At 49.2% G+C, this 27,416-nt stretch overlaps 1 protein-coding gene across 1 annotated transcript in view; it reads right to left on the bottom strand.

Moving 5' to 3' along the window:
* gpib (glucose-6-phosphate isomerase b) overlaps positions 1-27,416 on the bottom strand; it is a 48,102-nt gene that overhangs the window by 5,478 nt on the left and 15,208 nt on the right. Inside the window, exons 5-17 of the mRNA XM_072279998.1 lie at positions 26,790-26,873; positions 23,358-23,504; positions 23,025-23,096; positions 21,897-21,941; positions 16,999-17,052; positions 14,775-14,835; positions 13,944-13,987; positions 12,649-12,801; positions 9,005-9,134; positions 6,524-6,600; positions 2,526-2,654; positions 1,285-1,360; positions 392-458 (exon numbers count right to left, since the gene is read on the bottom strand). Of these exons, the coding sequence (XP_072136099.1) occupies positions 392-458; positions 1,285-1,360; positions 2,526-2,654; positions 6,524-6,600; positions 9,005-9,134; positions 12,649-12,801; positions 13,944-13,987; positions 14,775-14,835; positions 16,999-17,052; positions 21,897-21,941; positions 23,025-23,096; positions 23,358-23,504; positions 26,790-26,873 (1,139 nt within the window). The remainder of the gene's footprint in view (positions 1-391; positions 459-1,284; positions 1,361-2,525; positions 2,655-6,523; positions 6,601-9,004; positions 9,135-12,648; positions 12,802-13,943; positions 13,988-14,774; positions 14,836-16,998; positions 17,053-21,896; positions 21,942-23,024; positions 23,097-23,357; positions 23,505-26,789; positions 26,874-27,416) is intronic.

Below are 27,416 nucleotides of genomic sequence, written 5' to 3'. Positions count from 1 at the left end.
TGCCGTAATGGTGTAAAGCGAAGAAGCAATTACCATTAATTTATATGGGAAAAATTTTTGAGCGTTCCCAGACCCAAAAAATAACCTACAAAACTGTATCAAATAACACATAAAACCTAAAATAACACTAACATCTAGTAAAAGCAGTATCAGGAAGATTAAGCCAAAACCGATTTATAGAAAAAAAAATTGGCACGTACGTGTATGCGCACACAGGTGCCCGTGCAAGACTTCATGGTCATGGTAGTCTTTCTCGGGGTAAACACAAGTGTCCCGTATTTGGGAGTGAGAAAAAGACAACCCTAGGTGGGTGCCAAGGGTGAGTAATTTCACTCTCCTGGCTCGGGAGCCAGCCCTCCCACAGTCCCTCCCTCTCCGATGATGTTCTCACCCCCACTGGTCATAGCTGTTGATGTCCCAGACGACTCCCTGGACGAAGATCTTGTGTTCGTACATGGCTGCCAGGAGAAAGTCAACGTCAGGTGAGGAGACACGATGGGAAACCTGCTTGAACATGGCACCCCACCCAAAGAAATCTTCGGCTCCCCCCGCCATCACCAATACAGCCCTTTGTCCCCACCACCCCACTTAAAAAAACTGTCGTCCCCAGCCCACCACACCCCACAGGAACCCCCACCCTCAAAACACCCACCTCCCCCCATATCCATTACATCCCATCCCACAGGGAAAACACTCCCACACACATTCCCCACCCCACTGCCATTAAAATCCACACCGAAAGACTACAAGACACAGGAGCAGAATTGCTGTGTACCATTCGGCCCATCGAGTCTGCTCCACCATTCCATCGTGGCTGATTTATTATCCCATTCTCCTGCCTTCTCCCCGTAACCTTTGACACCTGATTAATCAAGAACCTATCAATCTCTGCTTTAAATATACCAATAACTTGGCTTCCACAGCCATCTGTGGCAACAGATTTCCCTACCCTTTGGCTAAAGAAGTTCCTCCATATCCCTGTTCTAAATGGATATCCCTCTATTCTGAGACTATTCTGCCCTCTGGTCCTAGACTCACCCACTGTAGGAAACATCCTCTCCACATCCATTCTCGCTACGCCTTTCAATGTGATCTCTCTCATTCTTCTAAACTGCAGCGAATACAGACCCAGAACCATCAAACGCTCTTCTTACATTAACACTTTTGTTCCCGGAATCATTCTCATGAAGCTCCTCTGCACCCTCTCCAAGGCCAGTACATCTTTTCTAAAGTATGGGGCTCTCCACTCCCACCCGCACCCTAGACACAGTCAGCAGCACTCACCGATCAGGGCCCCCAGCATGAATGGAGTCAGTTTCTTAAAGACAATGGAGTTGGTGGGACGATTCCCCTCGAAAACCTGGAAGAGAGAGCAGATCCGAGGGGGTAAATGGCTGGTTATCATCACATCTACTGAGTGGCTCACCTCGTGTACCCTCCCCACAAACCAGGTCACCACAGCAGTGAGCGGCTCACCTCGTGTACCCTCCCCACAAACCAGGTCACCACAGCAGTGTACTAGGTTAGTACAAGCAAAAACAATACGAGAATGCAGATTAAATTTACAAATGCAGAGATTCTGCAGATGCTGGAAACCCAGAGCAACACACACAGAATGCTGGAGGAACTCAGCAGGCCAGGCAGCAGCTATGGGGAGGAATGAACAGTTGCTGTTTGAGACCCTTCAAAGTGCGAGTGAGAGAGGAACTACAGTGCAGGTAAACAATAAAGTGCAAGATCACAACGAGGCAGATTATGAAGTCCAGAATGCATGCGGAATCGCCAAAGGATTGTCTTCAATAGCACAAAAACACTGTGCCATACCAATGGCTTCTGGGACCACCTGGTAGAGGAAAAGAACTTTAACAAAGATGAAGGTCTCGCTCTAAGTGAAAACTGGGATTCGATTATAAACAAGGTGGGACGGCAGAATCCTGATTGGATGAGGACTAACCAATCAGGAGGCAGGGATGATGGGAGTTGAATATAAATATCACAGGACTAAGCACGCCCGGGCATCATCCCTGATGAAGATGGCAGAGTTTGTCATCGATACTTGTATCTGGTTGGAAGCCTGAGAACAGTTTGTTCATCATATACCCCAGGAAAGCACTAGATCCTATTTCATGATCCATCTTACTCCACTAGGGAATCATTCAAGAGTTTGATAAGGGCAGAGTAGAAGCTGCCATTGGGCCCAGCAGTACGTGCTTGCAGGCTTTCGGTATACTTCAGTCCAGAGGGGGTGCAGATGGGAGAGGGGTTGGAAGTTCATGAGAGAGGGTGAGATGTGGGAGGAAAGAGGGAGGGGCAAAGATGACGAAGCAGGGGGGGGTCACAGCAGAGAGATGGGGAGAAGTTGACACGTTTCCCGGTGGCAGTGGGGTAGAGGAAGGAGATGGAGAGGAGAACACATCTCCTGCTGCAGGATGTGGGGAGAGGAGGCACGTTGTAGGGGTGGAAAGGACGTGGGTGGAGAACAGGACATGTCCCTGTATCGGAATGGCACAGACCCTTGGCCTCACCTTGTGGGGCAGCAGTTTCTCCAGAGCATCTGAGCCCAGGCCAGCCGCCTGCAGCTCCTTCCGAGCCTCCTCCGTCGTCTTCCCCTTCATCAGTGCCTCCGTCTGTGCCAGGAAATTTGCCAGCAGGATCTGGGAAAGGAATGGAGAGTTCAGGAATGTCATTCTGGTTCAGCCAAAGATACCCACAGCAGAAGGCTGGGAGTGATACAGTGCACATCCCAGGGGAGCTATCCAAAGAACTGGAGAGGGTTCAGAGGTGGGTCACGAGAATGATTCCTGGAATGAAAGGGTTAATGTACGAGGAGCATTTGATGCCTCTGGGCTGGAGTTTAGAAGAATGGGGGGGGGGGGAAAACACAGAAACATCAAACAAGACGGACAACCACCAATGATGTTTTTGTAAAAAAAAAACTAAAATCAAATGATTTGTGTTCAAATCATTAAATATTTGATTTGGACAGATGATCAAGAGACAAACAGCCATAAACCATCCTGCAGTTCCAAGGTTACTCAGACATGAAAATTCTTTTCATTGGATTTTGAACCCTTACCCGGAATAGCCATTGCTTCACTTAGTTTTTAGCCCATCATATCTGCACTGACCATGATGGCAAAAAATTAATCTGTTTTGCCCGCACACGGTCTGTATTCCTTCACTGTCTTCCTGTTCACTTGTCTGTCTATATGCCTCTGCTATTGTATGTCCGTGTGGGCACATGGCCAAGTGGTTAAGGCATTGGACTAGCGATCTGAAGGTTGTGAGTTTGAGCCCCAGCCGAGGCAGCGTGTTGTGTCCTTGAGCAAGGCACTTAATTACACTTTGCTCTGCGACGACACTGGTGCCAAGCTGTATGGGTCCTAATGCCCTTCCCTTGGACAACATCAGTGGTGTGGAGAGGGGAGACTTGCAGCATGGGCAGCTGCTGGTCTTCCATACAACCTTGCCCAGGCCTGCGCCCTGGAGAGTGAAGACTTTCCAGGCGCAGATCCATGGTCTCGCAAGACTAACAGATGCCTTTATTTATTGTATGTCCTGAGGGGGCATTCCAGGCATCTCCCACTCTTGTCGCTTTGACCCACTACTATCAGGAAGGAGGTACAGGAGTATCACGACTGGGACTGCCAGACTGGGTAACAGCTTCTTCCCCCAGGCTGTGAGACTAATGAATATCCTGTCACCATCGAGGCCTCATCACTAGGACACTGAGATGTTTACTGTCTTTTTACCTGTACTGCACTGTTCACATGTATTTTTAGAAACATAGAAAACCCACAGCACAATACAGGCCCTTCGGCCCACAATGCTGTGCCAAACATGCACTTACTTTAGAAATTAGCTAGGGTTACCCACAGCCCTCTATTTTTCTAAGCTCCATGTACCTATCCAGGTGTCTCTTAAAAGACCCTATTGTATCTGCTTCCTCCACCACCGTTGCTGGCAGCCCATTCCACGCACTTATCATTCTCTGCATAAAAAAAACTTAGCCCTGACATCTCCTCTGTACCTACTTCCAAGCACCATAAAACTGTGCCCTCTCATGTTAGCCATTTCAACCCTGGGAAAAAGCCTCTGACTATCCACACAATCAATGCCTCCCATCATCTTATACACCTCTATCAGGTCACCTCTCATCCTCTGTCGCTCCAAGGAGAAAAGGCTGAGTTCACTCAACTGATTCTCATAAGGCATGCTCCCCAATCCAGGCAACTTCCTTGTAAATCTCCTCTGTATCCTTTCACGAGGAAATCTGCAGGTGCTGGAAATTCAAGCAACACACATCAAAGTTGCTAGTGAACGCAGAAGGCCAGGCAACGTCTCTACGAAGAGGTACAGGCGACGTTTCAGGCCGAGACCCTTTGTCAGGAGGTCCTGACGAAGGGTCTCGGCCCGAAACGTCGACTGTACCTCTTCCTAGAGATGCTGCCTGGCCTGCTGCGTTCACCAGCAACTTTGATGTGTGTTGTCTGTACCCTTTCTATGGTTTCCACATCCTTCCTGTAGTGAGGTGACCAGAACTGAGCATAGTACTGCAAGTGGGGTCTGACCAGGGTCCTGTACAGCTGCAGCACTGAAATCTCATTGAAACCTATTAACGTTGAAAGGCCTTGAAAGAGTGGATAAGGAGAGGATAGTGCCTATAGTGGAGGAGTCTAGGACCAGATGATACAGCCTCAGAATAGAGGTACATCCATTTACAACACAGATGAGAGAGATGAGGAGGAATTTCTTTAGTTAGAGGGAAGTGAATCTCAGGAATTCACTGCCACAGACGGCAGTGGAGGCCAAGTCATTGGGTATATTCAAAACAGAGGTTGATAAGATTCTTGATTAGTCAGGGTGTCAAAGGTTACAGAGAGAAGGCAGGAGAACAGGATTAAGAGGGATAAAAAAAATCAGTCATGATGGAATGGCGAAGCAGACTCGATGGGCTGAATGGCCGACCTCTGCCTCTGCTTATTGGAACAGCTTAACCACCTGGAACCAGCCTAGCCCAGTGGCGACACACCCTCTACTGCCTGGTTGGAAGAAAGATACTTTTTTTTTTCCTTAGCTAATCAGATTTCTTTAATCTGAATCAGGTTTATATCACAGACACGCAGTACAGAAGCCTTAGGCAGATATATAGTTATGGTGCCCAAGACTTTTGCACAGTACTACACTTGTCAACATGGAGCGGAGAGCAGGTTTGTAAATCTGCCGGGAGCAAAGGATGTTGGGAATCCTCAAAGGGTACTGAGGCTGCAGTCAAGGTCATTTGATTCCAAACAATAAACCTATCGATCATTACAGAACGTCTCTCTGGTGCTTTCCGCTCCCCTCTTCCTTCCCCTTTTCCCTAACCATGATTCCCCTCTCCCTCCCCCTTCCCGCTCTCAGTCCACAATAGACACCCATGTCTGCATCAGGTTTACGAACACTCACCACATGTCATGAAATTTGCAGTACAGTGCAATACAATACCTAAAATTACTAGAGTACTGTGCAAAAGTATTAAGCACCCTAGCTGCATATACAGTGATTGCCTGACTTTTACACAGTACAATGCAAAACAAAAAATACTAAGCTTAATAAGAAATATAGAAATTAATAAGTAGTGCAGAAAGAGAGGCCATGTTTTGGGTTTCATTGTCCAGTCAGAAATCTGGTGGTGGAGGGGAACGAGCTATTCCTGAATTATTGAGTGTGTGTCTTTGGGCTCCTGTGCCTCCTCGATGAGCAATGAGAAGAGAGCACACCCTGGGTGGTGGGGGTCCTTATAGATAGGGTAAGTGCAAGCAGGCGTTTTCACTGAGGTTGTGAGAGGCTGGAACTAGATGTCACAGGTTAAGGGTGAAATGTTTAAGGGAACTTCTCTCAAGAGGGAGGTGCGAGTGTGGAACGGGCTCCATTTCAGTATTTAACAGGAGCTTGGATAAGTACAGGGATGGGAGGGTTATGGAGGGCTGTGGTCATGACGTGCGTTGATGGGACTACACAGAATAACTGATTGGTATGGGCTGGAGGGCCCATTTTCTGTGCTGTAAGGGGTGTCCAGTGAGGGGCTGCTGGGACGGCTCACTCACCTTTGGGGCCACCGGACACTCAGCTCTCACCTGTGGCTCCAAGCAGCTGTTCGCACGTGACAGCGGCCACACCCCAGTACACAGCTTCCACAGGCAGGGCACACCAGGTGAGACGCTAGGACAGGTATGTCCCTACGTGAAGACAGCTCCGGCGGACTGGGCGGATGGGATCTACAGTGAGATCCAACAGCCAGGAAGGTGGCTCTGTAATGCTCCGTGGAGAGCAAAGGGGACGACTATACACAGAGGACGTCATGGTCATCCACAGCGACTGGGGAAGACCCCAGTTGTGACGACTACTCGTACCAGTGGAAAAAGACTTCCGAGGTCGAGCGAGTGGAACTGCCCCACTCCCACTTTAAAAACTCTCCACCACAGTTTTGCTGTCGTTGTCGGATAAGGACACAACAGATGACCACCAGACTCTGACGTACCGTGTGATGCAGTCCCTTCCTGATTGGATGCTGGGTCTGCACTGGGATGAGGAAGTCAGCAGGAATCATCCGTGTTCCTGTGGAGTGGAGGAAGGAACATTGCATTGAGATCAGACACTGACACGACACACAGATCCAGCCTGAAACAGTCAGCAGCCACATTACCCCCTCCTATACCCACACCTGTCCTCTTCCTAAACCCCAGAGAGTCTAGACCCAGAGCCATCAAACATTTCTCATACTTTAACCCTTTCATTCAGTCTCAGGATCATTTCGTGGAACTCTGCTAGGCTCTTTCCAATGCCAGCACATCCTTTCCAGCACCCCAGCACGTAGAGAAATGTCAAGTTTTTTTTTAAAAAAAGCTCATAAATGGAAGAATGCAGGGTTCATAAAAAGAATCCCAGGTAATAATCACCTGGTTACATCGGAAATATTGACAACGGGCCCAAAACTGCTCTCAGTCTCCGAAGGCCCTGGTTTCCTCACAGAGCCAAGATATCACCAGAGCGCAGCTTTTCGAGCTCACCTGCGGAAGGGAATCTCTTTTCACGTCTCTTTTTCCCTTTTCAAGGTGTTGGGGTTCATGATGTACAGCTGCACTCAAACTGCAGTTCTTTACAGCGACGGTTCCACTGACCCACCGTTTTTAAATATGGGTAAGCCTAGGTAGTTCTAAGGTAAGGACATGTTCAGCACAGCTTTGTGGGCCGAAGGGCCTGTATTGTGCTGTAGGTTTTCTACGTGGCCTGGATGGAAGATGTACGTACCTTTGGGGCAAGGGCCTGGGCCTGTGGACAAGCTGACTCCACACTGGTGTCACTAACAGAGACGTCGCGAGAGAAACAGAACATCACAAACAGCGGATTGGCTGTCAGAGGCCTCTGTACTCGGGCAATCACTCTTTCTTTCTTTCAATAATGGGGGAAGAGTTTGCTGCCGAGTCGAAGAACTCAGAATAGAAGCGACATGGCAAACTGTAACATCATAATCAGAAAGTTGTATGTTTTGTTGGTCTCCCCTCTCGCTGAGAGAGGGGGAGAGAGACTGAGATTTTAGTTATCTCGTGATTATCCTACAGTTAAATCGGTGGGTTTCTGGCCGTGTGGCTCAAAGGGCTGGAAGGCCTATTCCACGTTGTATTTCTAAATAAGTAACATTTAAAAACAAAGCAACGCACACAAAATGCTGGAGGAACTCAGCAGGCCAGGCAGCGTCGTGTGGATAGTCAGAGGCTTTTTCCCAGGGCTAAAATGGTTGCCACAAGAGGACACAGGTTTAAGGTGCTGGGGAGCAGGTACAGAGATGTCAGGGGTAAGTTTTTTAATTCAGAGTGGTGAGTGCGTGGAATGGGCTGCCGGCAACGCTGGTGGAGGCAGATACGATAGGGTTTTTTAAGAGACTTTTGGATAGATACATGGAGCTTAGGAAAATAGAGGGCTATAGGTAAGCCTAGTAATTTCAAGGTAGGGACATGTTCGGTACAACTTTGTGGGCCGAAGGGCCTATATTGTGCTGCAGGTTTTCTATGTTTCTAAAAAAGTACAGTTGATGTTTTGGGCAGAAACCCTTCAGCACAACTGGAGAAAAAAGGCTGAGGAATAGATTTGAAAGGTGGTGGAGGGGAGAGAGAAATACCAGGCGATAAGTGAAACCTGGAGGGATGAAGTAAAGAGCTGGGAAGTTTGGTGAAAGAGACAGAAGGCCACAGAAGAAAGAAACAAGGGGGGAGGAGCACCAGAGGGAGGCGATGGACGGCCAAGGAGATACGGCGAGAGAGGAAAAAGGGGGTGGGGAAAGTTTGAGAAATTTTGCCATCAGGTTGAAAACTACCCAAACGGAATATAAGGTGTTGTTCCTCCAACCTGAGTGTGGCCTCATCACGACAGTAGAGAGACCATGGATGGACATATCGGAATGGGAATGGGAAGTGGAATTAAAATGGGTGGCCACGGGGAGATCCTGCTTGTTCTGGTGGACAGAGCGTAGATGCTTGGTGAAGTGGTCTCCTAATCTACGTCGGATCTCACCGATATACAGGAGGCCACACTGGGAGCACCAAACACAGTAAATGACCCCTCCTCCCACCTTTTAAATCCATTCCTCTATTAGATAGCTACAAGGCAGCGGGGGTTTGAAATCAGAGTTTTCCTTCTCCTAGATGAACTGTCAACCTCGGCTGATGAGACCTAACTGCCTGAAGTGGCTGATTTTAGTGTGTCAGTAACCCACCTTTGCTCCTCCTGTTGGTAGATACAGTTCCACTGGGCTCAGGGGATAAGCCACATGGAAAGGCTGGATTTGTTTGTCAGAAATTATTTGAGACGCACATCATTTGGAGCATTTAATGGGCAGTGAGAGCTTATCTCCCACTCCTTCCCGTCTCTGCCCTGGCTGCGACAACCTTAAGGCACCCATACCTGCCCTAGGCCAGTGACTCACATTCCCTCCCTCCCGGGCCCAGCCTTGGTGGAGACTCACCCTGGTGGATGAGCTGGTAGAAAGCATGCTGTCCGTTGGTTCCAGGCTCCCCCCACACGATAGGCCCGGTCTGGTAGTTCACCCGGGTCCCTGCACTGGTGACATACTTGCCACTGGACTCCATGTCACCCTGGAAACGGGGAGGAGAGGGTTGGGAATTAGCCAATCACAATAGCTCAGTACCAACGAGGCATCGACTGGGGGGGAGAGACATTAAAAACTGTTGCACCTATCAGCAGCCGCAGGTAACCCCAGTTGACGACACGCTGACGTGTGTCTGACAGGCAATCCCCACCCTTACACATAAAGTGACCACCAGCATTTTTCCACTTAAGAAATATTGCAAAGGTACATTTATTTCTGTCACAAATTGATGCTGGAAAACTAATTCAAACATTTATATTGAACAGATGAGATTACTGCAATGCACTTTTTAACAGCCTTCCAAAGCAACTTATTGGGAAACTTCAACTCATTCAGATAGACTTTTAATCAAAACCAGGATGAGGGAACATATCACTCCCGTACTAGTGGATTTACATTGGCTTCCTATATCTTTTAGAATTGACTTTAAAGTTCTCTTACTTGTTTTTAAAGCTCTCAATGATCTGGACTGAAGTGCATGACAGAATCACTTTTGTTTTATAATCCTGCTCGAGCTCTCTGGGCTTCTTCCGCCGGCCTCGTAAATTTAAACCACCTCCCTCAAAGGATATTTGGTAGGTCAGCTTTTTAGAGCTACACTCCTAAACGGTGGAACTCAACATCTAAAACTATAACAGATGCAGACTCAGTTTTAAACACCAGCTCAAACATTTTCTTTTATTTTCATATCTGTTCTTTTATTCCATTGTAAACCACTTTGAACTACATCACCTGTATGAAAAGTGCTCTAAATGTTATTATTAATATTTACCAGGAATATTGCAGATGAAGGGCCTTAAGTATTGTCCCTACCGTCTACCCCACAATCTCTTTGAGCCATGACTGTCAGGAGGGAGATGCAGGAGCATCAGGACTAGGACTGCCAGACTGGCTAAAAGCTTCTTCCACAAGAACACAAGACACGGGAGCAGAGTACGGCCATTTGGTCCACCACTCCATCATGGCTGATCCACTTCCCTCTCAACCCCACTCTCCTGCCTTCTCCCCATAACCTTTCATGTCCTGACACCAAGAACCTACTAACCTCTGCCTTAAATCCACCCAGAGACCAGGCCTCCACAGCCACCTGTGACAACAAATTCCACAGATCTTCCACCCTCTGACTAAAGAAATTCTTCCTCCCCTCTGTTCTAAATGGACGTCCCTCTATTCTGAGGCTGTCCCCTCTGGTCCTAGACTCCCCCTGCCAAAGGAAACATCCTCTTCACATCCACTCTATAGGTTTCAATGATATCCCCACCTCATTCTTCTAAATTCCAGTGAGTACAGACCCAGAACCCCAATCACTGCTCGTATGACAACCTTTTCATTCTTGGAATCATTTTTGTGAACCTCCTCTGAACCTTCTCCAACATCAGCAAATCCTTTCTTAAATAAGGGGTCCAAAACTGCTTACAATACTCCAGGTGAGGCCTCACCAGTGCCTTATAAAGCCACAACATTATATCCTTGCTTTTATATTCTAGACCTCTTGAAATGAATGCAAACATTGCATGTGCCTTCCTCACCACTGACTCAACCTACAAATTAACCTGCACAGACTCCCAAGTCCCTTTGCACCTCAGATTTTTGTATTCTCTCTGCATTTAGAAAATAGTCTATATTTAATTTCTTCTACCAAAGTGCATGACCACACATTTCATGACACTATTCCATCTGCCACTACTTTGCCCATTCTCCTGATCTAAGAGCACCGGCAACCCCTCTGCTTTCTCAACACAATCTGCCCCTCCACCTACCTACATATCATCTGCAAAATTTGCAACAAAGCCATCAATTTGATCATCCAAATCATGACACACAATGTAAAAGGAAGCGGTCCCAACACTGACCACAACTTGTCCAGCAGCCAACAGAAAAGGCTCCTTTTATTTCTACTTTGCCTCCTGCCAATCAGCCAATGCTCTATTCATGCTAGTATCTTTCCTGTAATACCATGGGCTCTTCTCTTGTTAAGCACCCTCATGAACAGCACTTTGTCAAATGCTTTCAGAAAATCCAGCACACAACATCCACCGATTCTCCTTTCTGATCTATCCTACTTGTCATTTCTGTGAAGAATTCCAACAGATTTGTCAGACAAGACTTTTCCTTGAGAGAACTATGCTGATTACGGCCTATTTTGTCCTTTGCCTTCAAGTACCCTAAAGCTACATTCTTAACAATCAACTCCAACATTTTCCCAACTACTGAAGTCAGGCGAACTGGCCTAAAATTTCTTTTCCTCTGCCTCCCTCTCTTCTTTACAAGTGGAGTGACATTTACAATTTTCCAGTCCTCTGGAACCATGCCAGAATCAATTGATTCTTTACAGTTCATTAATAATGTCTCCACAATCTCTTCAGCTACCTCTTTTAGAATCCTGGGGTGTAGACCAGCTGGTCCAGGTGACTTATCTATCTTCAGACCTTTCAGTTTTCCAAGAACCATCTCCTTAGTAATGGCAACTTCACACATTTCTGCTCCCTGACACTCTCAAACTTCCAGCATACTGCTGGTGTCTTCCACACAAAATACTTATTCAGTTCGTCCACCATTCCTTGTCCCCCATTACCAACTCTCCAGTGTCATTTTCCAGCTATTCTCACCTGCCTTTTTATATATCTGAAAAAAACTTCTGGTATCATTTTTGATATTATTGGCTAGCTGCATATTTCATCTTTTCTCCCCTTATGATTTTTTCGGTTGCCTCCTGTTGGTTTTTAAAAGTTTCCCAATCCTCTAGCTTCCTCCTAATTTTTGCTCCATTATATGCCCTCTCTTTAGCTTTTATGTTGGCTTTGACTTCCCTTGTCAGCCGCGGTTGCTTCACCCTCCCTTTAGAACGCTTCCTCTTCTTTCTGATGTATATATCCTGCACCTTCCAAATTGCTCACCGAAACTCCCGCCACTGCTGTTCTGCTCTACTCCCTGCAGGTGGCCCCTTCCTATCAACTTTGGCCAGCTCCTCTCTCATGCCTCTGTAATCCTCTTTACTCCACTGTAATACTGATACATTTGACTTTAGCTTCTCCCTCTCAACTTTCAGGGTGAATTCTGTCATATTATGATCATTGTGACCCAAGGGTTCCTTTACCTTAAGCTCTCGAACATATCTGGTTCATTACACAACACCCAATCCAGAATGGGTAATCCCCCAGCAGGCTCAGACACAAGTTGCTCCAAAAAGCCCTCTCAGGATCTGGCATCCACTTGATTTTCCCAATCTATCTGCACCTTGCAATCTCCCATAACATTGCCCTCCTGGCATTTCCTGCTGCAATCTGTAGACCACATCCCTGGCTACTTTTCGGAGGCCAGTAAATAACTCCCATCAGGGTCTTTTTACCCTTGCAGTTTCTTAACTCTATCCACAAGGATTCTACATCTTCCGATCCTGTGTCACCTCCAACAATGGGATTTCACCCCACACACACACACACACACACACAGACACATCGCGGACACGTGCACCCCCACCATACCCAATGCAGTTGTACCTGTTGAAAGTAGGCGGCAAAGCGATGCATGTACTGGTCGTAGGGCAGCAGAGCGTGGGTCTCCGTGTTGTAGAAGTTGATGTACCAAATGCCCAGCAAAGCCAGCAGGACAGGAGCGTTTCGTTCCAGTGGGGACGACTGGAAGTGTTTGTCCTTCAGAATGAGAGTGAGAGTGAGACTGAGACTGTGGCAGGCGGCATTTGTACAGTGTCTTTGTCATCTAACTGGTATAGCAGGGCTGGATGATGAGAATCTTAGCACTGACGTACGTGGCAGCTGATGTTAGAACACACCCCTGGAGGAAGGTTTAAACAACAGCGGAAGAGGGTTACTTGGGGACTGAATTCGAGCACTTACGCCCAGGCCCCACCCGCACAGTGGCAGAAATCCGGGATGCTCAAGAGGCTGGGCGGGGAGCAGCACAGGTAGTGAAGGGCTGCCAGGGGCTGGCAAGACCAGAGGAAATTTCATGTGAGGTCACTGTGGTATTGCCCGAGAGGAATGTGGGGACAAACGTGAAGGGTTCTCATGTGCTTGGAGACTGGCCTCATTAATCAGGTGTTGCTCTGGAGAATGAGAGCAAGACGAGCTCCTGTTTCATTCCTGGGCTCTGGGAGTAGCAACGTTGAGAAGTGATGACAAGTTCTTGTCTTGGGAACCACCCAGCCAGTGGGTAACACACACAACCTGCTGTGGAAAGTCACTACCTTAGCCAGCATCTACGGAGGAAAATGAGCAGCTCAGATGAAGAGTCTGGTCTCTTTATTCCTCTCCATAGATGCTGCCTGACCTGCTGAGTTCCTCCAGCTCCTCGTGTGTTGCTCTGGATTTCCTGCACCTGCTGAACTTCTTGCATGGCCCAACCGGTGGGATTAAAGACTTTAAAGATTAACTTCGTCACACGTACATCGAAACATACAGTGAAACATGTCCTTTACATTAACAGCAAACGCAGTCCGAGGATGCGGTGCGGTCAGGCCACAAGTGTCATTGTGCACCTGGTGCCGACACAGCATGCTATCCCACATCCTCGGGCGGGGCGGGGGCGGGGGAGATATCAGAGCACGCGGAGGAAACTCACACGGTCACAGGGAGAACGTAGAAACTCCTTACACTCAGCAGCAGGAATTGAACACTGATCACTGTGCTACTCCTCCCCCTCCCCTCCCATTTAGGACTCTCAGATCCAGTTACGACCAGTCCTGGGCACAGAAGACTGTTAAGGGGGTATACCCTGTGCTCCTCAGGGGGGTGAAATGGGAGGGGAGTCTGACGGTGATGTCCCACCCACTCACCATCCAGTGGGCTCCATTCAACAGCTGGGAGAAGTTCTCAAAACCTGGAAGACAGAAACAGGAGTTACCACGGCAACAGTATCAGGCCCAGGGCGGGGGTCGGGGGTTCGCGCAGCGATGAAGCGAGATAGATTGGTGTCGCAATAACAACCTTGCACTCAACGACAGTAAGACCAAGGGACTGATTTTGGATTTCAGGAAGGGAAAATCGAGGGAACACACTCCAGTCCTCACCAAGGGATTGGCAGTGGCAAGGGTGAGTAGTTTCAAGTTCCTGGTGTCAACATCTCTGAGGATCTATCCTGGGTCCAACATACTGATGCAATTACAAAGAAGGCACCTCAGTGGTTATATTTCATTAGGAGTTTGAGGGGACTTGGTATGTCACCAAAGACACTCACAAATTTCTACTGTTTACCATGGAGAGCATTCTAACTGGTTGCATCATCTTCTGGTATAAATGCTCCAATGTGCAGGACTGGGAAAAGCTGCAGAAGATTGTAAACTCTACCAACTCCACCACGGACACTAGCCTCCCCACCATCAAGGATAGCTTCAGGAATGCAGTATACTTCATTCTGGACAAGCCCTCTTCTCATTGCTACCATCAGGGAGGAGGGACAGGAGCCAGAAAATGTTTGAAGAACTGCTTGTTCCCCTCCATGATCCCAGGAAAAGTACTTTCTTGCTCTTTCTGTACATTTTAAAATATAGTCTTATTATAATTAATGGTAATTTTTATGTACAGCTGCTGAGACACAAAATTCGCATGATTCTGGCCGACTAACAAAAGAAACACAGGGGTGAGACCCTGGTCCCAGGAAGGCCTACCGATGTGCAGGGCGATGGAGAGTCCGATGGCTGACCAGAGGGAGTAGCGTCCGCCAACCCACTGTAGGAAGGAAAGGCACAGATGAGCGTCTGAGGTACACAGCACCACACCCAGCCCAGCCCAGCCCAGTGGGCTAGAGATCTCTCTGCCAGGGTCTGCACCCTGAGAGAGACAGAACGTGGAGAGGGGAGAGGACAGGGTAGAATGGAAGGAGAGAAAGACACGGCTCTCTGCCAGGTAACCTGATCACCAAACCACAGACGCCAACAGTGCGTTTAGCACCAGGCACCTTTGAACTTTCCAAAGTTCGGAGACCAAAATAGCCTCCGGCCCCGGGAACCAGAGACAGCAGCTGGCAGGCAGGCAGGCAGGTCCAGCAAGTGGTCGACGCAGACACACCTCATCTCCACAACTGCACAGCCCTTGGGAAAGTCCACCATCCACAAGTATGAGTAGTCCATTGTCACTGCCAGAAGCCAGGCATCGTGGAGGTGTTGGGGAACTGCTGGGCAAAGCAGGGAATGAATGAGGATTGAAATACAGTGGATTCCAGTTAATTGGGGCATCTCGAAAAGAACAAAGTCCAATCAAGAAAATAGTTGGGATTCTGTTTGTTTATATGGGATTCTGTGCCATTTAACTGGGACAGGAGACTGTTGCTGATGTTTCTCACTAGTGTCAGTGTTTCTGTTACACATTACACCATGCTTAGAGCAAACAGTTTTTAAATGGTTACGTGTGCTTGAGTTCAAAAAGCAGCAATTTTTGTCACTGATAGTTGGCAAGAAATAAGCAATAAGACAATTCAGAATTATTTCGCTCTGTACAATTTCAAGTATTCAGACTTGGAGATGCCAGAAACAGCCAGGAGTGAAACTGAAACAATTTCACTACAAGTTGGAACTACAAAGAATTAAGGTAAAGACAATCATCCTTAATGTTAGAATGAAAATGAAGATTTGGAGGATGCAATCATCAAAGCATTGTATGAAGGCAGTCCATTATCTGCACTGATCTTGTTCACTTACAGTCAATCAAAATAAGATGGCAAAGTGCACAGTGGATTAATTTTTCTGCCTATAACTATTATAATCTATTAACTCGAGTATATTGACTGGCTGCATCATGGCCTGGTATGGAAACACCAATGCCCCTGAATGGAAAATCCACTCCCATCACAAGTAAAACCTTCCCACCATTGAGCACATCCACGGGAGCGTTATCACAGGAAAGCAGTATCCATGATCCGCTCATGCTCTCTTCCCAGGAAGGAGCTGGTGGAGCCTCAGGACTCACACCAGCAAGTTCAGGAACAATTATTATCCTTCAGCCATCAGCCCCTTGAACCACAGGCAGTAACTTCACTCAACCTCAGTCACCCCAACACTGAACTGTTCCCACAGCCCACAGACTCACTTTCCAGGACTCTTCATTTCATGTTCTTGATATTTACTGCTTAGTTAATATTATTTATTTTTGAATTGGCAGAGTTTGTTGTCTTTTGCAAACTGGTTGCTCGCCCTGTTCGTGCGGTCTTGCATTGATTCTATTATGATTATTGAATTTATTGAGTATGAAGAAGAAGAAGAAAGCCCTTAACTCCAAGTGGAGTCATCGGGACGCTGTCGTAACGGTGTTTTTTTTTAAGCAGACTTTCTTATTTTTACGAGGCCGAGTTGCTAGCTCGATGCTCAACCCAGCACGTATGGAAAGTGTGCAAGGGAGCCGGCTGGATTCGAACTCGGGAGCCTTCGCTCCGAAGTCCAGGGCTGATGCCACTACGCCACCAGCTGGCCCGTTATTGAGTATGCCCACAAGAAAAAGAATCTCAGGGTTGTATATGGAGACAGTTTTATAGTCCTGTAGCAGTATTATTCAAGTTTTAATTTGTACAGTATTCATTTAAATATATAATTTGTTACACAGTTTGTCATGTTTATAATTTAACTATTTTCATGCAAGTTTAGCTATTTGGGGCAGCCGCTTAATTGGATCAGAATGTACTGGTCCCAATTAACAGGAATCCACTATATCTCAATTTAATTAGGACTTGTTACGGTGACATCATTGTAGCTTCAAATACAATTTTTTTTTTAAAAAGAAAATGGCTGACCAGGAGTACCAACCCCATCCATACACACCCCTGCCTGCCAACGTCACCACCCTCACCCATGGGTCACCTGCCCGGGTCGAAAACCAGCACAACCCCTTCCTCGTACTTACATCCCAGAACTCAAACATGTTGTTGGGGTCGATTCCAAACGCCTTCACCTTGCTCTGTGGAGTGAATGAAGATTCAGTCAGAAAACTGAGGGGTAAATCCGCAGGGGAAAGGGGATTGGATGCAGGCTTGCCCTGGTCAGGCATCCTCTCCCTGGAATGACGCAGGAAGTCGCAGGTCAAACAGTATCAGGAAGGGAGGGGAGGAACTGTCGACATTCTGGGTCTAAACCCTGACTCAGTTCCCATCTGAAATACTCTTAAGACATAACATAGAACAGTATAGTACAGGAACAGGCCCTTCAGCCCACAGTGTTGTGCTGATCCAATTTAATTAGTAATCAAATGACCAACTAATGTGCATATCTTTCTATTTCCCTCACATTCATGTGTTCATCTAAACACCTCTAATGTTTCTACCTCTACCACGTCAAGTAGCACATTCCAGAATGAGGACATTTGGCCCATCAAGTCTGCTCTGCTACCCCATCATGGCTGATTTATTTTCCCTCTCATCAACAATTCTTTTCAAGGCTGTTGCCAGGTTCTGCTGGAAGCTTCCAGTTAGACCACACTTGGAATATTGTGTTCCATTCTGGTCACCTCGTACAAGGGAGGGCTGAGGAAGGTTGAGAGAGGGTGCAGAGCACGACTTATGAGGAGAGGTAGAGGGAGATGTGACTTTTCTCTCTGGAGTGATGGAAGATGAGAAATAAATTGATAAGAGGTGTACAAGATGACAAGTCACAGACAGCCAGACTTTGCCAGGGAAGAAATGGTTAATAAACAGGAGCATAATTTTAAGGGGATTGGAAGAAACTACAGGGGAGATTTGAGAGGTTTCTTTTCAAAAACGCAGAGAGGTGAGAATATGAAACACCATGCCAAGGTTGGTGGGAGACAGATACAGTACATTTTGGGTATTTAAGAGACAAGAGAGGGTTATACTGATTAGGACAGAATAGGGCTGCACCACCCAGTAACCCGAGCCTGATCACAGCACAATTTACTACAGGCACTGATCACGTGGATAGCCGAAGGCTTTTTCCCAGGGCTGAAATGACTAACATGAGTGGGCATAGTTTTAAGGTGCTTGGAAATAGGTACGGAGAGGATGTCAGGGGTACGTTTTCCCACACCGAGTGGTGGGTGCATGGAATGCACTGCTAGCGATGGTGGTAGAGCTGGATACAATATGGTCTTTTAAAAGACTCTTGTGAAGGTATGTGGAGTTTAATAAATGCAGTAAGGAAATTCTAGGCCATCTGGTTACCAGAACACTGTGGGCCAAAGGGCATGTGATGTGCTGCAGGTGTCTAAGTTCTATGATAACGTGGTGCGTCTTTGGTCTGAGAGAATACTGGAGTACCCGGAGGAAACCCACATGCACACGGGCAGAACAAACTCTGAACTCCGACGCCCCAACGTAAAAAGATCAGCGCAAATTGTGGAACAAATAGCCAGCAAAGAACTGTTCTATATATTGTATGTAATTCCCCTAAGGGGACATGGGAACCAGTCAGTGCCTCGCAGTGTCAAATGGTCAGCACAGAGACACCATCCCGATACGGATCAGTCACACAGTAACCTGTCAGAACGGAGACACCATCCCGATACGGGTCAGTCACACAGTAACCGGTCAGAACCGATACAGGTCAATCACACAGTAACCGGTCAGAACCGATACACCATCCCGATACGGGTCAGTCACACAGTAACCGGTCAGAACCGATACGGGTCAATCACACAGTAACCGGTCAGAACCGATACACCATCCCGATACGGATCAGTCACACAGTAACCGGTCAGAACCGATACACCATCCCGATACGGGTCAGTCACATAGTAACCGGTCAGAACAGAGACACCATCTCGATACGGGTCAGTAACCAGTCAGAACAGAGACACCATCCCGATATGGGTCAGTCACACAGTAACCGGTCAGAACAGAGACACCATCCCGATAAGGGTCAGTCACACAGTAACCGGTCAGAACAGAGACACCAACCCGATACGGGTCAGTCACACAGTAACCGGTCAGAACCGATACACCATCCCAATACGGGTCAGTCACACAGTAACCGGTCAGAACAGAGACACCATCCCGATATGGGTCAGTCACACAGTAACCGGTCAGAACAGAGACACCATCACGATACGGGTCAGTCACACAGTAACCGGTCAGAACAGAGACACCATCCCGATACGGGTCAGTCACACAGTAACCGGTCAGAACAGAGACACCATCCCGATACGGGTCAGTCACACAGTAACCGGTCAGAACAGAGACACCATCCCGATACGGGTCAGACACACAGTAACCGGTCAGAACAGAGACACCATCCCGATACGGGTCAGACACACAGTAACCGGTCAGAACAGAGACACCATCCCGATACGGGTCAGACACACAGTAACCGGTCAGAACAGAGACACCACCCCGATACGGGTCAGTCACACAGTAACCGGTCAGAACAGAGACACCATCCCGATACGGGTCAGTCACACAGTAACCCGTCAGAACAGAGACACCATCCCGATAAGGGTCAGTCACACAGTAACCCGTCAGAACAGAGACACCATCCCGATACGGGTCAGTCACACAGTAACCCGTCAGAACAGATACACCATCCCGATACGGGTCAGTCACACAGTAACCGGTCAGAACCGATACACCATCCCGATACGGGTCAGTAACACAGTAACTGGTCAGAACAGATACACCATCCCGATACGGGTCAGTCACACAGTAACCGGTCAGAACAGAGACACCGTCCCGATACGGGTCAGACACACAGTAACCGGTCAGAACAGAGACACCATCCCGATACGGGTCAGTCACACAGTAACCGGTCAGAACCGATACACCATCCCGATACGGGTCAGTCACACAGTAACCGGTCAGAACAGAGACACCACCCTGATACGGGTCAGTCACACAGTAACCGGTCAGAACAGAGACACCGTCCCGATACGGGTCAGTCACACAGTAACCGGTCAGAACAGAGACACCGTCCCGATACGGGTCAGTCACACAGTAACCGGTCAGAACAGAGACACCGTCCCGATACGGGTCAGTCACACGGTAACCGGTCAGAACAGAGACACCGTCCCGATACGGGTCAGTCACACGGTAACCGGTCAGAACAGAGACACCGTCCCGATACGGGTCAGTCACACAGTAACCGGTCAGAACAGAGACACCGTCCCGATACGGGTCAGTCACACAGTAACCGGTCAGAACAGAGACACCGTCCCGATACGGGTCAGTCACACAGTAACCGGTCAGAACAGAGACACCATCCCGATACGGGTCAGTCACACAGTAACCTGTCAGAACAGAGACACCATCCCGATACGGGTCAGTCACACAGTAACCGGTCAGAACAGAGACACCATCCCGATACGGGTCAGACACACAGTAACCGGTCAGAACAGAGACACCATCCCGATATGGGTCAGACACACAGTAACCGGTCAGAACCGATACACCATCCCGATACGGGTCAGACACACAGTAACCGGTCAGAAGAGACACCACCCCGATACGGGTCAGTCACACAGTAACCGGTCAGAAGAGACACCATCCCGATACGGGTCAGACACACAGTAACCGGTCAGAACAGAGACACCATCCCGATACGGGTCAGTCACACAGTAACCGGTCAGAACAGATACACCATCCCGATACGGTTCAGTCACACAGTAACCGGTCAGAACAGATACACCATCCCGATACGGGTCAGTCACACAGTAACCGGTCAGAACAGAGACACCGTCCCGATACGGGTCAGACACACAGTAACCGGTCAGAACAGAGACACCATCCCGATACGGGTCAGACACACAGTAACCGGTCAGAACAGAGACACCATCCCGATACGGGTCAGACACACAGTAACCGGTCAGAACAGAGACACCATCCCGATACGGGTCAGTCACACAGTAACCGGTCAGAACAGATACACCATCCCGATACGGGTCAGACACACAGTAACCGGTCAGAAGAGACACCACCCCGATACGGGTCAGTCACACAGTAACCGGTCAGAAGAGACACCATCCCGATACGGGTCAGACACACAGTAACCGGTCAGAACAGAGACACCATCCCGATACGGGTCAGTCACACAGTAACCGGTCAGAACAGATACACCATCCCGATACGGTTCAGTCACACAGTAACCGGTCAGAACAGATACACCATCCCGATACGGGTCAGTCACACAGTAACCGGTCAGAACAGATACACCATCCCGATACGGGTCAGTCACACAGTAACCGGTCAGAACCAATACACCATCCCGATACGGGTCAGTCACACAGTAACCGGTCAGAACAGAGACACCATCCTGATAAGGGTCAGTCACACAGTAACCGGTCAGAACAGAGACACCATCCCGATACGGGTCAGTCACACAGTAACCGGTCAGAAGAGACACCATCCCGATACGGGTCAGACACACAGTAACCGGTCAGAACAGAGACACCATCCCGATACGGGTCAGTCACACAGTAACCGGTCAGAACAGATACACCATCCCGATACGGTTCAGTCACACAGTAACCGGTCAGAACAGATACACCATCCCGATACGGGTCAGTCACACAGTAACCGGTCAGAACAGATACACCATCCCGATACGGGTCAGTCACACAGTAACCGGTCAGAACCAATACACCATCCCGATACGGGTCAGTAACACAGTAACCGGTCAGAACGGAGACACCACCCCGATACGGGTCAGTCACACAGTAACTGGTTTGTTTCTCATCCCTTCTCTGTTCATTCTTTGTTCTTGTTCCACTTAATAAAACAATTTTAAGCGACAAATTTTCTGTCTCATTCATGACCTCTGAACCCATGGATTGCCAAAACATCAGGAAGCAACACTACTCACCGCGTTGGTCGACAGGGCGACGAAGTGCTTGGCAACGGCAGCAGGCTGAAGGGAAAACAGGAAATATAAATCAGTACCGAACTTCATTACAGGAATAACCTCATCGTCGGGGGGGGGGGGGGGGAGGGGGCGGGATCACTGGGGTGACAACCTGTCAACTCGCTTTACCCCTCGTCTCATCACAGGACAATCTGCCAACCAAATTTACCCCTCATCTCATTACAGGACACCTGCCAACCCAACTTATCCCCAGTCTAACCACAGGACAATTTTCAACGATCCATTAATCTACTGAACAGTGGGCCGTGGGACTGTGGGAGGAAGCAGACTGCCCGGAGGAAACACAGGAAGGAGGTACAAACTCTGTACGGACCGTGCCGGAATTGAACTCGGCACTGCGCAACATCCTGAGCTGTAAGAGAGAGAGGCTAACCACAATGCCACTGTGTAAATCACACCTGTGTATGTCGAAACGTACAGTGAATGTGTCTTTGTGTTAACAACCAGCACAACCCAAGGACATGCCCACAAGTGACGTCACACATTCCCCTTCCAACATGGCACGTCCACAATGTTCAGAACACTGGCAGCAATGACAACAAAACAAACCCCCTCCCACCCGCCTAACCCACACAGACAGTCCACCAAGATTCTCAGAATACCCGTCATCCATAACTGCCCTCCCGGGGGCTTCCACTGCGTGCAGAGGAGCGAACTGCAGTTGAAAGTGGCTGTAGTGAGACCCCAGAGCTCACATCTTCCCCCCTCACTGCCTACCTACCCCTTCCTCTCACCCACCACCAGGCACGTCTACTGGACACAGCCTCCAACACTCTACTCCCTCCCCTCACCCTCTCAGATCCCACTCCACTCCCTGCTCTCAGAACCTACTCCCTCCCCTCACCTCCACCGACCTCACCCTCAGATCCCACTCAACTCTCACCACATCCTCCACCCTCTCAGAACCCACTCTGCTCCCTCTACCCAATCTAGCCTTTCGGCACACCCATCAGCCATCACCCCCATCCCGCATACAGTTTCCTCGTCGCTCCCCCATCATTCCCCCTCCAGCGCGCACCTCTCTACCGACCTCACCCCACCCCGCACGCGCTCGTTGGTACAACTCACGTCCTTGGCCGCCTGCAGGAACCACTCTTTAGCAGATTCAGCGTTGGTGATCGTCTCCTGGGTGGTGAACGTCTGTGGCAGAGAGGTGGTCAGTGGCAGCGCAGCCCAGCAGATCTCCCCCTCCCTCCTGCACACACACAGGCCACCCTCGCAATAAAAGCACACCCACAGTACTAGACCCCCAAACAAAAACCAATGACCCTTGGTGGGACCCCCCACTCAGCAACCCCGAGGGGAATGAGGGAAGGGCACGAGACATGGAGACAGCAAAGGAGGACATGGAGGGACGACAGAGCGACACTACAGCTGGGCAGAGGAGGGATGGGGACTCACCTTGGAGGCAATGATGAAGAGCGTGGTCTCAGGGTTCAGCTCAGCCAGGGTCTTCGCCATGTGGGTGCCGTCGATGTTGGAGACAAACCAGGCCTTTGGACCACCCTTGGAGTACGGCTTCAGTGCCTCAGTGACCATCAGCGGCCCCTGGAACAGAGCAGCAGCCGAGGGTGGGGTCACAGAACAGAACCGGTGTCGTACAGCGACTGTCCCACCCCACCGGTACCCGCTCTATCCTGGTGTCACACAGCGACGGACCCGTCCCCACCGGTACCGTACCCCAGTGTCACACAGCGACGGACCCGTCCCCACCGGTACCGTACCCCAGTGTCACACAGCCACACACCCGTCCCCACCGGTACCGTACCCCGGTGTCACACAGCCACACACCCGTCCCCACCGGTACCGTACCCCGGTGTCACACAGGGACAGACCCGTCCCCACCGGTACCGTACCCCGGTGTCACACAGCCACACACCCGTCCCCACCGGTACCGTACCCCGGTGTCACACAGGGACAGACCCGTCCCCACCGGTACCGTACCCCGGTGTCACACAGGGACAGACCCGTCCCCACCGGTACCGTACCCCGGTGTCACACAGCCACACACCCGTCCCCACCGGTACCGTACCCCGGTGTCACACAGCCACACACCCGTCCCCACCGGTACCGTACCCCGGTGTTACACAGTGACAGACCCATCCCCACCGGTACTATACCCCGGTGTTACACAGTGACGGACCCATCCCCACCGGTACTATACCCCGGTGTTGTACAGTGACAGACCCGTCCCCACCGGTACTGTACCCCGGTGTTACACAGTGACAGACCCGTCCCCACCGGTACCATACCCCGGTGTTACACAGTGACAGACCCGTCCCCACCGGTACTATACCCCGGTGTCACACAAAGGTTCTGGCAAGTGTGGATGGGACAGGTTGTTTTCTTGCATCAGTGTATTTGGTAAGTGGAAGGTCTTCAAAAGTGAGATGTTGAGAGTACAATGCTTGTATCTGCCCATCAGAATAAAAGGTAACGATAACAGGTGTAGGGAACTGTTTTTCAAAAGATATTGAGGTCCCGGTTAAGAAAAACCAGAGGTGCGTAAAAGGTTGAGGCAGGAAGGAACAAATAAAGTATTGAGGAGTTTAAGAACACTTGAAAGAAATCAAGAGGGCTAACAGAAAGCATGGTTGCTCTCGCAGACAGGTGACGGAGAACCCTAAGGTTCTACAGACACGTTAAGAGAAAAAGGATTACAAGGGACAGAATTGGGCCTCTGGAAGATCAGAATGGTAATCTATGCACGGAGCTGATGGGGGAGAGCGCAAGTGGATTTTTGCATCTGCATTTATTTGGGAGACGGACACAGAAGTGAGTTAAACACCAATGAGGTCAAAGATCATACAGAGGTGGTGTTTGATGTCACGAGGCAAATTAAAGTGGATTATCCCCTTGGGCCTGACAAGGTGTTCCCTTGAACCCTAGGGGGGCAACTACAGAAATTGCAGAGGCCTAGCATTGATATTTAAAATATCCTAAGCCAAGCTGATGTGCTGGAGGACTGGACGATAGCCAATGTTGACCTGTTGTTCAGGAAAATCTCTTAAGAATAAGCTAGGAAATCATAGGCCCGTGAGCCTGACATCAGTAGTGTAAAAATTACTGGAAGGTATTCTAAAGGACCAGATATACAAGTAATTGGATTAACCACACATTGCTCTAGTGTCTGTGCGAGGAGTGGCGCCCCACACAGACTTCCAATCTGCGCCTTGTAAGGCATGAAAATGCCCGACACAGGCCTCTCATGGTCTGAGTCGACGTTCCCTTCCTCCCTCCCCTCCCCGGAGGGACAGGGACTGATTAGGAATGGCAAACATGGCTGTGCGCATGGTAGGTCATTTCTAAACAATCTTATAGAGTTTTTCGAGGAAGTTACCAGGAAAATTGATGAAGGCAAGGCAGTGGATGTAAGGCATTTGACAAGGCCCCACATGAGAGGTTGGCCAAGAAGGTTCAGTCACTCAGCATTCAAGATGAGGTAGTGAATTGGACTAGACTGGCTTTGTGGGTGAAGCCAGAGAGCGGTAGTATCAAGATTGCGGGTGTATTGGACAGCAAAAAGTCCATCATGGCTTGCAGCCAGATCTGGACCAGCTGGGAAAATGGGTGAAGCAGTGGTCCCCAACCTCCGGGCCGCGAAGCATGCAGGGGAACAGCGGTAGCTGGGACGTACCCAGCACATCTTTCAGAAAAGAGCCGAAATAAACAAACTAAGTAATTAGGTGCCGCCCGGCACGTAAATGTCGGCCCAGATCAGAGGCGAGTGCTGATTGTGTCACCTCTGATCTGGGCCAACATTTATGTGCCGGGCGGCACCTAATTAATTAGCTTGTTTATTTCAGCTCTTTTCTTAAAGATGTGCTGGGTGCCTCCCGGCTACCGCTGTACCCTGCATGCTTCGCGGCCCGGTATCGGTCAGCGGCCCGGAGGTTGGGGACCACTGGGCTGAAGGATGGCAGGTGAAATTTAATGCAGACAAGTGCGAGGTCTTGCACTTTGGTAGGACCAACCAGGGTACTGAGTGAGTGGTAGGGCACTGTGGAGTGCAGTAGAACGAAGGGATCTGGGAATACAGGTCCATAATTCATTGAAAGTGGGAGTTAGAGTTAGAGTTGTAAAGCGAGGCACATTGGCCTTCATAAATCAAAGCACTCAGCACAGGAGATGGGATGTTACGTTGAAGTTGCACAAGATGTTGGCAAGGCCTATGTTGGAGTATTGTGTGCAGTTTTGGTCACCTACCTATGGGAAGGATAGAAACAAGACTGAAAGTGTGCAGAGAAAGTTTATCAGGGTGTTGCTTGACGTGAGGACTTGAGTTACAGGGAAAGGTTGAATGGGTTAGGATTTTATTCCCTGAAGTGGAGAAGATTGAGGGAGGTTTGATAGAGCTGTATGAAATTACAAAGGAGATAGATAGGGTAAATGGAAACAGGTTTTTTGCACTGAGGTTGGGTGGGGCTTCAGTTAGAGGTCATGGGTTCAGGGTGAAAAGTTTAAGGAGAACATCAAGAGGAACTTCTTGACTCAGAGGGTTATGAAAGTGTGGAATGAGCTGCCAGCGGAAGTGGTGGATGTGGCTCGATTTCAACATTCAAGAAAAATTTAGATAGCTCCATGGATGGGAGGGGTAGGGAAGGCGATGGTCCGAGTGCAGGTTGACAGACTAGGCAGATTACTAGCTCGGTACAGACTAAATAGGCCAAGGGGCCTACTTCTGGAGTGTTCTGTGACTATAACCAAACTAGTTTGCACACAAGACATCATTTACCAGCGAGTATGATTCCTTAGGGACCCCAGCACCCCTTCACCCAACTCCCTCCCTCTGTCTCAGGCCACGCAAATGCTGAAATTGCAAGGGTCACTCACCAGGTCTGATCCTCCGATCCCAATGTTGACGATGTCTGTGATGGCTTTGCCAGTAAATCCCTTCCAGTCTCCACTCCTCACCCTCTGCAAGTCAGGCCAGTACGTATCACCATATGGCTCCCCAGTTCCCCACTGTACAGGAAACATACCCAGAACCCACACAGTTCACCCACAGCCCCATGGTGCACCCAACACATCCACAGCCCCATCGTGCACCAAACACAGTCACACAGTTCACCCGGACCCCCATCGTGCACCAAACACACCCACACGGTTCACACAGACCCCATCGTGCACCAAACACACCCACACGGTTCACACAGACCCCATCGTGCACCAGACACACCCACACAGTTCACACAGACCCCCATCGTGCACCAAACACACCCACACGGTTCACACAGACCCCATCGTGCACCAAACACACCCACACGGTTCACACAGACCCCATCGTGCACCAGACACACCCACACGGTTCACACAGACCCCCATGGTGCACCAGACACACCCACACGGTTCACACAGACCCCCATCGTGCACCAGACACACCCACACGGTTCACACAGACCCCATCGTGCACCAAACACACCCACACGGTTCACACAGACCCCATCGTGCACCAAACAC

Source organism: Mobula birostris, chromosome 15, assembly GCF_030028105.1.
Source record: "Mobula birostris isolate sMobBir1 chromosome 15, sMobBir1.hap1, whole genome shotgun sequence".
Classification (NCBI taxonomy): Eukaryota; Metazoa; Chordata; class Chondrichthyes; order Myliobatiformes; family Myliobatidae; genus Mobula; species Mobula birostris.
Note: the sequence above shows the minus strand (reverse complement) of the source record. Positions and strands in the feature narration are given on the sequence as shown.